Source organism: Emys orbicularis, chromosome 24 (genome assembly GCF_028017835.1).
Source record: "Emys orbicularis isolate rEmyOrb1 chromosome 24, rEmyOrb1.hap1, whole genome shotgun sequence".
Lineage (NCBI taxonomy): Eukaryota > Metazoa > Chordata > Testudines > Emydidae > Emys > Emys orbicularis.
The window spans coordinates 15,187,946-15,199,948 of NC_088706.1; the positions used below are offsets into that span (position 1 = coordinate 15,187,946).

At 60.6% G+C, this 12,003-nt stretch overlaps 1 protein-coding gene across 1 annotated transcript; it reads right to left on the reverse strand.

Annotated features, from left to right (window-relative positions):
• Window positions 1-624: 624 nt before the first annotated feature.
• On the reverse strand, window positions 625-9,569 carry REX1BD (required for excision 1-B domain containing). The gene is made up of 5 exons (XM_065422197.1): window positions 9,503-9,569; window positions 4,674-4,756; window positions 3,102-3,306; window positions 2,245-2,333; window positions 625-1,452 (listed from the first exon to the last, which is right to left on the reverse strand). The coding sequence occupies exons 1-5, from the start codon at window positions 9,503-9,505 to the stop codon at window positions 1,380-1,382; spliced, it is 453 nt and encodes a 150-aa protein (XP_065278269.1). The 5' UTR covers window positions 9,506-9,569; the 3' UTR covers window positions 625-1,379.
• Between the last annotated feature and the right edge of the window lie 2,434 nt (window positions 9,570-12,003).

The window sequence follows — 12,003 nt, forward strand, 5'->3', positions numbered from 1 at the left end:
CCCAGGTCACGCCCTCACTGGGCTGCCGCCACCCTGGGGTCTCAGGGCTCCAGGAGGCGCCTTCCTCTGCTCCACCCAAAGGGCACATCTTCCCCAGGGCCTGGCTGGATCGCATGACTCACCGGTCACACGCCTGGACTGTGCCTCACCTCCCCGATGACAAGGGGCCTCGGCAGAGTGGGGGGAGCCCAGGGCTGGAATGCGGGGGGGGGGGGAGGAGGGGGCCTGCAGGTCAGGACTGAGTTTGTGGAGGAACTGGCACAGCCCCGGCCCACCTTGTCTTTGGCTCTGGCCCAGCATCTGACCAGCTGGCTGGGGCATGGGGCAGGTGCCCTTCGCCCGTTCCCGGGCACACTGCAGAGGCCAGGCAGCAGTGAGGTGGGCAGGGCTGTGGGGTGCCCGGCGCAGTGCTTGTGGGAAGGTCCGTGGGGAGACAATCTAAGTTCCCAGAGCAGCCAGTGGCCAGAGTGCCCCAGGGGCTTGGGTACGAAAGGGGACGCTCTCACCATTCAGCCTGGCCCTCCAGGGCACGGTGATGGGCAGCCCCTGGCACCACCAGCCTGGGCTGGCGGCAGCACCTGTGGCATCTCACTGAGCGAAGGAGACAGCGACAGGACTCTGAGCTCCAGCCTGCCTTTTATTGAGCCACAAACCAGCGCCGCCACCTCAGTCAGCGAGGACAAGACCCCGCCGCAGAACGTTACCTGCCTTCATAACGCCAGAGTTCTTTGCTTCATTCTTAAAACAAACTGCCTTGAAAGAGGTCGCAGCCCGTGTTTAAAACACTTTGCTGCACCGGGGGGGTTTCCCAAGCACCCAGAGGATTTAGGAGCATGGAAACCCCCCCACAGCCACCTTGGCACTTGGAAGATCCCTCCCCAAATCTGCAGGTTTGGCTCTGTCTGCACTCAAAGGGCCCCTGGCTCTGCGGGGGAAGGAGCCTGGGGGGAGGGGGCGTTCAGCCCTGCTGGACAGACAGCGACATGTCTCGGCTGCCCGACGGGCTCGAGGGCACCCACCCGGCACCGAACTGGACGCTAGGGGAAAGCTTGTCAAAGGGGCTCAGCCCCCAAAGCTCCTGATGCTCTCAGTGGGAGGTTCTCCATTGCACTCAGCATGGGAGGGGGGTTCCCCATTGTTCCCACTAGGAGCTGCTGGCTGTGGAGCCCTTTTGCAAACCTGCCCCTGTGCTGGGACAGCCCAGCGTCGAGCTCCTCCGTTGCAAAGGCCGCTGCCCGCCTGGCAGAGAGGGCCCTGGACATGTCTCTCGCAGGGGTTTGCTGGGGAGAGGATCCTGCCATGGGGAGCGAGACCCCGACGTGAGCAAGAGCCCCTCCAGCGCTTCCCGCCTCCTCCGGCCATTCCCACGGGGAGACCCATCACTCGGCTTCTTCCGAATCATACTTGAGGTCCTGGAGAATTTCGCTGATTGCCTCAATGGTTTTAATTAGCCTAGGAGAGCGGATGGAAACTATAAATAAAGGCCATATGGAGCGTATTATCTGGGCCGCCTCGCGTTCCCTGTGCTGTTTATGAAACACTCGGCCGGGGAGAGGCTGATCGGCACCAAAGCCATGCGGCAGCGCTAAACAATCCGGAGGGCCTACAAACAAGAGAGCTTTTGAAGGCACCATCTGGGTCTCCTTCAGCCCTGGTTAAGGAGAGGGGGCCGAGGGGTTGGGGAAGGCGCTTTCATCCCCCCCGCGCCCTTCCTCCAGCCCCAGCCTTGAAGAAAGGCGATGATAAAGGAGCTGCCAGGGCCTGGCGCAGCACATGCCAAGTCCAGCCCGCTCCACCGCCCCCTTGGCGGATCCCATCCCCGAGCTCACACTCCCCCCGCTCCTCCCGGCCAGTCACGTCCAGCCCTGGAGGGTCCGAGACGCAAAACGCTACACAAATAAACAGCCGGCACGCCTCCCGCCTGCTCCTTCCCTAAAGGCTGCCGGGCGCTGAGCTAGCCCACGTCCTGCCTTAGCCAGAGCAGTTCCACACCCTGCCCCCTCGAACCCAGGAGCTGGGTGCCCAGGGAGTGTGTACAGGGGGAGCCCCCAGCCCTCACCCCCCCCATCATGCCACACGCTCAGCTGGAGCCGTGCCTGCCTGGCTTCATGGGGGGGCTCCCGCTGGCCCCTATGGTGGGAGGCGATACCCCCCCCACCATAGGGCTCAAAAGCATGCGGCATTCAGAGTGCCGTGGGCGGCGATGGGGTGGTGCTGCTGCGCCCAGCTCCCCAGGGCACCTACTTGTATTTCAGCTCTTGCACCTCCTGCTGGTGGACCGGCACGCCGGGCTGGTCCTGCACGTTCTGCCTGGCGAGCTGCAGCTGGGCCGTCTGCAAGGGGGAGGGCAGGCGGAGTCAAGGGAGGAGACACCAACCCCACCCACAGAGAGGCACCCGGCTGGGCGCCCCAGGCTGCCGCACACATTAATAACACCAAAGCCACATGGCTCCAGGGCGGGTCAGGCTCAGAGTGACCCCACCTCGCCCCGGCCCCCACCCCTCGATTCCTTGTACCGAAGGCCCCCCCAGCACAGGAGAGGGACAGGAGCAGAGGCTCACGCCGAATGCTCCGCTGCCCAATCGAGCAGAGGCTGCGGCTGGGGCAGTGTGACCCCGTGGCTGGGCCCCAGGGCTATGAGCAGCATAGCTGTGGGGAGACGACTCCTCCCCCCGCTTCGTCTGTTCAGCCTGGCAGCTCTCTGGGGCAGGGTCTGGGGCTGTGCAGTGCCCCACACGACCGGGCCCTGATCTCGGCTGCGGCCTCACCCTCACACACAATACTAGCCCAGCGTAGCCAGGAGTGCAAGCTCCTGCTCTTTCGCGGCTGGGGGGTGCTGTGTGAGACGAGTTTGCTAGGGCTCAGCCCAGCCCCTAGGAAGCAGCGTCCACAGTACAACCCCACCCCACAGCTGGCACCAGCAGGCCCCCTTGCCTGATGGGGCTCTGAAGACTGGATGGCGCATTGGGGAGGAGGAGCCCTACAGGGTGGGGGAGGAGGGGCCCTACAGGGTGGGGGCGGGAATCCTACGCTGGCACTGCACCTGCTCTGTGAGTAAATCAAGGCCCCAGCGCAAAGGGGAGGAGACAGGGGCCTCTCACCAGCTCTAGCTTCTCCTTCTCCTTCTGCTGGACCCTGGACAGGTGCTGGGCGAGCTCCGGCCGCCCGTGCTCCGCCTGGAGCTGCTCCTTGATCTGCAGGATCTCCCGGGAGATGCCGCTGAAGGCCAGTGTGATCTCATGCACCAGCTGCCGGTAGCGGAGGAAGTCGTAGTGCGGCCCGCTGCTCAGATACGCCCGGTGGCCCCTGTGAGCCAGACAAAGCAACTGGTCACCTGACATGAATGAGCCCCCTGGGAGCACCCCGGACTGGGCCTCAGGAGACCTGGGTTCAAATCCCAGCTCTGCCACTGACTGTGTGGGTCACTGGGCCTCAGCCCTTCAATGGGGTAATGATGCTCCCTGGGGCAGGGACAGTCTCTCCCTGGCTCTCTGTGCAGCACCTGGCGTAATGGAGGCCTGTCTGTGGGTTTTACAGTAATAACTTCCAGGCGCAGCAAATTGCAGGCAGGGACTCGTAGCCCCAAAGCCTTTGCTCTCAGCTCGGTGCCGCAGAGAGGCGCACGGCCCCCCTCCCTACCCTCTGCATGACCCCTGCAGTCAGCGGCTCAGGTATTTTCCTCTTCAGCCTTTCCACTATATTATTGAATTAGCAGCTAGTCCCTCCGCTGGCTGCCAGGGCTCATTACTGAGGGTTATTACCTGGCCCAACAGCTTAACCTCCGCTGGCCTGGCTTGGGGCTGGTTTGTTTGTTACAATCCAGGGCCTGGATCCGGAGGGGTAAATCATCTCCCAGCTGTCGCTGAAATGGGCTACAGGTGTCTAGTTTGCCGCTTCCCCCTGGCCAGCCGGAGTTCAGTACCAGCCCGCAGGGGCCAGGCCCAGGCATTGGGCAGCAAGCGGCAGCTGCTGCTTCCTGGGATCCTTTGCCAGCCAGGCGGGGAGACCCGAACATTACAGACTGGGCACAAAGCACCGGAGCAAGGGAGGACTGGCCCCAGGGCCAGCACGCGCCTCAGCCGGAGCTGTGGAGTTTAAGGTCAATGGGGCAGGGGAATGGCCCCGTTTTCCCCTCCTGCTTCATTCCCCACCAGGAATCCCTCCAATGCCCCTGGGCCACAGGTGGGAGGGGAAGAAGGCTGCAGAGGGCAGCGGGAAGCATCAGGCTGGGGCCCCCCGCAGGCAGAGGGGCCAGGATAGGGCCTCCAGGTGGAGTGACACCCCCCCTCCCCACCTGTTTGCCTGGGAATAAGGGGAGCGGCCAGGGCGGGCCAGCAGCAGGAAGAAGCTGCTTGAAAGTCCCTGTTTGGCAGGGGTTAGCCTCACTCGTTTTGGGGGCTGGAAGGAGAAGTCCCTGCAGGGTGCTGCCTCCCACCCCGAGCCGGCTTGGGGCTGCGTCGTCTGCCAGGGCAGTCTGCACCCAAATACACACTCCATGCGGGCTGAGACCCCGGAGTCCCGCCCAGCCCCGGGGCTGAGCCTGCCCTTATACGCCAGGGTGTGGATCCCCCTAAGAGCGACCGGGGCAGAGGACAGGATGGGATCCGGCATGTGAGGGAGCCAGGGCCAGAGCCCACAGCCGCCAGTGATCCCCTGGCCTTGGGGTCACTTACTCCTCAAAGAGCCGATAGGCTTCCACCCGCTCCCCCTGCAGGGTGTAAAAGCGGCGCAGCAGCAGCTTCACGGCGTCGTCCGTCTGCCAGCAGGAGACAAAGGGACAGTGTGAGATTCAGGGTGTCTGCCGGCCCTGGGGCAATGGGCTCCCGGATGGCTCTGAACCAGCGAGACAGGCCCTGGTGCATCCCCCCCCACAACTAGCCCCTCCACCGCTCGACCAGCCCCAGGAGGGCGCTGTATGGCGATGGGGCACCTCCTCCTCCGCCCTGCGGGGCTCCCCACCCAGGGACTGAGGCACTAACCCCAGCCACAATGTGACAGCTGCCGTCCTGGGGCTTCCCTGGGGTTCCCATGTGGAGAAGGCCCCATGCCCCATTCCTGGCCCCCCGAGCCAGTCAGTCTCCCACCCTGGGATGGATCAGAGCCACGCCCCATAAAGGGAAAGGCCCCGTGTCTCATTTCCCTGCCTGAGCCAGCCAGTCCCTTGCCCTGGAGCTGGATGGGAAAGGCCCCATGTCCTATTCCACAACCCCCCAAGCCGGCCAGTCCCCCCGAATGAGCCCAGATTGGAGCTGGCGACAGGCTCTCCACCCTGTTGAGTTAGGGGTTCCTAACCCTGTGACCATCCAGTCGCCCCAAAACAGGGATAAGCTGGAACCCAGGGCTGTAGTGAGGAATGTCTCAATATCCCATGCTCTGACCCAGCAGGTCCCCATCATGGGGCCCACCAAAGGATGGGCTGGAGCCAGGGCCATGGAGATGAAAGCACCCCAGGGCTCCCCCAGTACCAGGTACCACCCCATCCCCTCTAACCTGGGGCTGGATTCGAACCAGTGACCAACATGTGTCCCTGCATGCACTCCCACTTCCCCACCACTCCGGCCCACCATTGTGGGTTCTCAGATGCCAAGCCCGAGGCAGAGGGGCAGGGGGCTGCAACTGCTCCTCAGAGGGAGGCCGGGGTGGGGAGCCCGGTGAGGAGTGCACGGCCTCAGGGTCAGCTGTTCTGGGGCCAGAGTCCTCGCTGCCGCAGCTGCGGGATCCGGTTTCTCTCGCTCTCCAGAAGAAGGTTCCACGGGCTCCCCGAAGCCTCTTTCCATGGGCCTGTTCTGAGCTGCGGAGCAGCCGCAGGCCCTGAGTGCGTGCGTGGAGCCTCCCCAGAGCTCTCACCGTGCTGGGGTCTAGTGCACGGCAAGGCCTCCAGCCCCCCACACAACAGCTGTGTTTTCTAACTTGGCAGCTCCAGAGGCTCTTTCCTGTTGGCAAAGCCCCCGGCCGGCCTCTCCGGTTCCAAGCCCCATCGCCTTTGAGCGACTCCTTGGCCCCCAGCACGAAGCCAGGAGGCTCTGCTCCAGCCTCGCCCAGGACTCCCACGAGCACCGCCCAGCCACCTGTGAGCACCCAGGGCTGGGCAGCCCCTCACCGGGCGATGGAGGTTTCACACCATCTCACCCAGCACTGCGGGAGCCCCCGCCCGGCCGTCTGCAGCCAGCGCCGCGACCTCACGACCTTCCGAGCGGGTTGTGTGTTTGACAAGTCTCCAAAGCACAATTCCAGCACTTTCCGAGCCAGGGCTTAGCAAAGCGCCTTCCGCTCCCTAACGCCTCTGCTTCCAAATGGGGCGAGGGCTGGGGGGAGGCAGAGAGTGAGCGGGAGGGAGCGCTGTTTTAGCAACACGCTGTCCGGCTGGAGTTTTTAGCTTGCGGTATCCCACCCAATTAAAGGGGACAGTAAATTCCGACCTAACGATCCTCCATGCACTGCCCACAAGGAGCTCAAACCACACCCAGTGTGCCATTGCCCAAGCTCTACGGGCATTAGAGGGCGCACACCTGAGAGGGTGGCAGCAGGCACTGACTGTGGCATCCTCCTGGGATCACCAGGCTGGAGCAGTGCAGCGGCCTATCTAGGTCAGATTCCTCACCTCAGGGCCAGCCCCAGCAGCATCAGAGGAAGGAACAGCAGGCAGAGACAGGATGACCTGATCCCTCCTGACCCCAGTGGTCAGAGGTTGGCTTGCGCCCTGTAGCATGAGGGTTTGTTTTCTAATAGTTACTATTCTAGCCCTAGCTATTCATGTTCTCTACTCACATGGAGATTACTCCTGGGGGAATTCTGCATTACTGTGCATGTGCAGAATTCATGGCCCCCGCAGATTTCTTTGCTTCCCCACAGAAAAATGACTTCTGACAGGGAAGCAAAGGTAAGCTGCAAGAGCAGTCACGCATCCCTCCCCAGCAGCATAGGCAGGTTGCTTTGGGTGCTCAGAGTAGCCAGTAGAGAGGTAAATCATCACTGGGGCGAGGGGGCTGGGCAGTCATGCGTGTGAGAGAGAGAAACACTCTGTCCCTCTCAGTGCTCACTCACTATTGTGGCACGCTCGGCAAGGAGGGGCAGGGCTTTGGGATGTTTCTGACGAGGTAAGTGTGGGGCAGGCGCTGTGCCTGAGGCAGAGCAGAATGGAGCAGCCTGCCTGTGTAGTGAATTGTTCCCATTATTAGTGAATTCCCCCAGGAGTATAAAACAGGTGTAAAAATGTTAAGGCTCCTTTACATGGCCAGAGTGATTGTAAAGGACAGTATGACCTTAGAAATGATTATGGGTCTTTAGTGATTAGAACTAGTCTAAATTTTTGGACTGAAAAAATTTCCTATCAAAATGTGCTCCATGAACTGTTTGCTACTGACCTTTCTGGAGATGGTCAGTAGCCAGTATAAATTGTGACTTTGAGTCCCCAGCCCTTGCTTGGTCTTCAGTTGCCTATGATGTAACACTGAGCATATGGCTGCATATATTTTCTGACTAATAACTAGAAGTAAAGGGTCAATACTAGCTACGTTACTATTAGACAGAGGAGGGTTGGGGATTTCCTCCAATGCCCCCCACTCCCATTCTCCATCCACTGTACTATAGTTTAAATAAATTATCTGTTAATAATTGCATTATTTTAACAAATAAAATATGCAGAATTTTGCAGAATTTTAAAATATTGTGTGCAGAATTTTAATGTTTCAGCACAGAACTCCCCCAGGAGTAGGAGATGAGCACAGATCTGGTTACCCACATTCAGGCCTAATCCCTTTTCTCACTCCTGCTAAACTCTTGGTCTCAGTGCCATCTTGTGGCAGGGAGTCCCACAGGGACCCTGTGCATGTAAGGAAAGTATTTCCTGTTTTGTCCCTCGTCTCAATTTTATTTCAAGGAGGGCTGCTGGGGGAAACTGAGCTTCCACTTGGGATTTTGCAGCTCTGAGTCGCAGTCACAAAGCACCAACTCGCATCACAAAGATGCCAGCTCTGCTGAGACCGTGAATTACGAGGGAAAAACAGGTTTGTTTGCTCATTTTTTAAGAATCTTATTTTTGTATTTACTCCCTTTGAAACATTATCCCTGGGCTATTCATGGCCTAAATGAACCAGCGGGAGGGGGAAGGGTTAAGACAGGTCGGCTCAGTAAAGATCCCATGTCACAACAGACCCAACTGATGGCAAATGGTGGCAGAAGAATGAAGACCGGCCAGGTGGGCCGGGTGCATCCTGCAGCTTTTGACTGTCAACACAGGGCCATTTCTATTTGTACATCCCCTTAACTGGGCTGGCATTCCTGAGCCTTCTGCTGGGGCACAACTGGGGGGCAGAGGGGGGAGCCCCCTCGGCTGAAGTTATGACCCTAGGAAGGGAGAGAATGGCCTCAGTACAGACCAAGGGTTCTCGCCCCGGAGAGTGGGAAGGGGCCCAGCCCGGGGCAGGCTGAGAGGAGCTGGTGTAGACGGGTTTCTTTACCTGATAGCGCCTGGCTTGGTTCAACTCAGTCAGTTCCCTCTGCTCCCCCCGGCCGCTTTTCACAGCTGGGCTTCCCCATTTCCAGCCCCAGCTCCCCTCCTGTCTCCGGTGCCTGCCCCCTACCAGCTGGTGTCTGAGCGCCTCACCACCCTGAATGTATGCAGCCTCCCAGGACCCCTGCCCAGCCCTCCTGCCCCCTCCCTGCAGCCCAGACCCAGAAACCAGGGGTGGGCTGGGAGCAGTCTCAGCCCCAGGAGCGCTAAGGCAAAGGCGAGCCCGGGATCCTGTGTGTGTGCATGGGGGGGGGGGGGGGGGGTCTGCAGGCTGCGACCCCAGCCAAGTCAGGGGCAGAAACCAGCCGCTCCCCCGCCCCGCCCTCGGCTCCGAGCTACCAGGGGAATTTGCAGCCTCTGCCGCGTGCAAGAGCAGGAAGCGGGGCCGCAGCTAGAGCCAAGGCGGCGCGGCTCGGCTCGGCTCGGCCCCCTCCCCGGGGAAAGCGGCTCGGCCCGGGCCGGGATCGGCAGGGCCCCCCAGCCCTGGCACGTGCTCCCAGCCCGGCCCCCCGCGGGGAAAGCGGCTCTGTCCGGGGCCGGTTCGGCTCGGCTCGGCCCCCCCGGGGAAAGCGGCTCTGTCCGGGCCCGGCTCGGCAGGGGCCCCCCGGGGAAAGCGGCTCTGTCCGGGCCCGGCTCGGCTCGGCCCCCCCGGGGAAAGCGGCTCTGTCCGGGCCCGGCTCGGCTCGGCCCCCCCGGGGAAAGCGGCTCGGCTCGGCTCGGCCCCCCCGGGGAAAGCGGCTCTGTCCGGGCCGGGCTCGGCTCGGGCCCCCCCGGGGAAAGCGGCTCGGCTCGGCCCCCCCGGGGAAAGCGGCTCTGTCCGGGCCGGGCTCGGCTCGGCCCCCCCGGGGAAAGCGGCTCTGTCCGGGCCCGGCTCGGCTCGGGCCCCCCCGGGGAAAGCGGCTCTGTCCGGGCCCGGCTCGGCCCCCCCCGGGGGAAGCGGCTCTGTCCGGGCCCGGCTCGGCTCGGCCCCCCGGGGAAAGCCGCGCTCACCATTGCAGGAGGCTCCCCCCGGCCGGGCGCTCCCCGACCCGCATGCGGGCGCTGCAGCCGCGGAGACGGGCAGGCGGGATGGGGGAGGCGGCTGCCGCCTGCAGGCCTGGCAGCCTCATGACCAGCGGGGGGGGGGCAGCGGCCCTGAGTTGCTGCATAAAGCCCAGCACAGGTGCAGCCCCGTAGCGATCAGTGGGGCCGCGAGCAGGGTTCAGGGGTCCCCATGCAGGGCCAGCATTAGACACGTGGGGCCCAGGGCAGAAAGCCCAAGCCCAGGGGCCTGAGCAACGTAGCTTCGCTTGGGGTGGCAGGTTTGTATCATTTCTGGTGGTGCCCAGAGTTGGCGCTTGGGGCGGGGGCAGCGCGCGGAGACACCCCCCTCCCCGGGGCCGTAGGGAGCCACCTGAGCCCCGCTGCGCTGCCAATGGTGGCTGGGGGCCTCCGGGCCCTTTTAAATCGCCTGGGGCGGCAGGTGGGGCCAGGAGACACTCCATGGGCAGTGCGCAGCGGCCGCAGGTGGGGCAGAGACCTGGCTCCAAACATTGGTGGAGCCGGGGCAGAGACCTGGCTCCAAACATTGGTGGAGCCGGGCCCTGAATATTCCTGGAGCCCGGGCACCACGGGCCCATACAACTCACCACCTCTGGCTTCACTGGGGCCCCTGTAGCTATTGCTCTACTTGCTGTCTGCCCATGCCAGCCCGGGCTATGCTAGGCAGTTGTTGACACACAGGCGGGCCGTGGAGTTTTTATAGCAGGGGGCACAGAAAGAAAAAGGTTGAAAACCCCTGAGCTAGATCCGTATTTGTATTGCTGTCACACCTAGACATGCACAGAGCAGGACCCTGCTGGGCTAGGTATGGCAGGAACAGAACAAGGCCATCCCCATGCCACAGAACTCACATTTGCAGTTAATTAGCTCTCACTAGAGCCCTGGGAGCGTGGGGGTCAATATCATCCCCCTGTTACAGGTGGACTCAGCCAAGGGAGACACCAACAGCAGACCCAGGACTAGGTTTCCCATTTCCAAACCCCATCTTGTTCCCAAGCCTATGCTGCTATTCCCGGTCACCTGAGCCAGAGGGCAACCTCCTGCAGTGGAGTCTTGATGCAGACTTTGCTGGGTTAAAGCTCATACAAGCAGATGTTGAAGGCCAGTAGAAAGGTCCCAGGGCAGAGGTAAAATATTTCCTCACTTAGAACAAGGTGTCTGCAACACCTGCTCTTTTGGGCTCTGGCACTGGAGACTCACTCAGCTCCAGGACTCCGTTTTCTGAGCTAGGAACTGGAATACTGTTTCCCTCGGAGCTGTACTGTGCACTAGCCAGGTTCAAATCCTGAATTAGGTGAAAGGTGGCCATGAAGCAGGGGGCTCTCATGGTGTTTCTTCTCTTCTACAAGATCACAGGCCAGGCGTGAGGTGCATTGGCAGAGCTAAACCTGGAACCTTCCACCTGCATTTCATACCAGAAAATGCCCCTCATCTTTGTGTTTGAGTAAAAGCCCCATGTCAGAACACAATGGGCTAGTAAACCCCCATTCCTTACAAGGGCAGCTGATTTAGGGTCAAGCTCAAATCAAACTCCAGCCACCAGCCAGGCCCTGATACATCTGAGCAGGAGCTTGGAGCGAACAATTCCCCAAATAGATTGTCCAGGCTTTCAGCTCACTAGGATGGCACCACACACTGATCTCTGTCACTCTGCCATGTAGTTTGCCTTTTCAGTGTGGCACCAGGATCTATCCACAGCAAGAGGCAGTCGCTCAGACAACACAAGGGAAGAGGCTAACTCTCTCCTGCCCCCTCTTACCTGTCAGGTGAGTTACATTGGTAGGAGGAAAGGCATTTCCCCTCTTCCCAACTGACATGGTCCTTTCCAGGTGGAGCTGAGAAACAAGCTGTCTTCCCAGCACTGCCCCTATAGCATTGTAGCTGCAGCCTCACTGCTGCTGGGCTTTTATTCCAACCACAGGGGTCTGAGATCTCCCATGTGCTGTCTAGTTCCCCTCCCCCAGAACAGGTTTTGGTGCAATCCTGATTGCCACTTTAGGATGGTGTAAACTAGCCACAAATCTTCAACCTACTCCTAGAGGCTATTCCCTTTAAACCAACAAGAAAATAGGTATCACCTTGAATCTGAGAGGTGCTTTTAGCAAACCATAGTCCATCTGTTAGCATGGACTTAGCTACTGAATTCTGTTTCTACTGTACAGGAATGTTTGCTAGGCAGACACTGCACTGTGAATTCCTTAATCCATCTGCCATACGTGTTCAGAGGAACAGTATCTCTGCTACTGCAGGAAGCCAAGAATGGATCAGGCAAGTTTAAGAATGGCAGAAGTGTCTGAATCAAGCCCTGTATTTCATGTTGAAAAGACATGCAGTGAGAACACATTTTACAGGATATGCAGAGAAGATCATGTGCATTGTTCTGAACAGCATTAAAGTACGTGAAAGCAACTGTGCAGGTGAGGGCAGAGGATAAATGGCAGACACGTGGC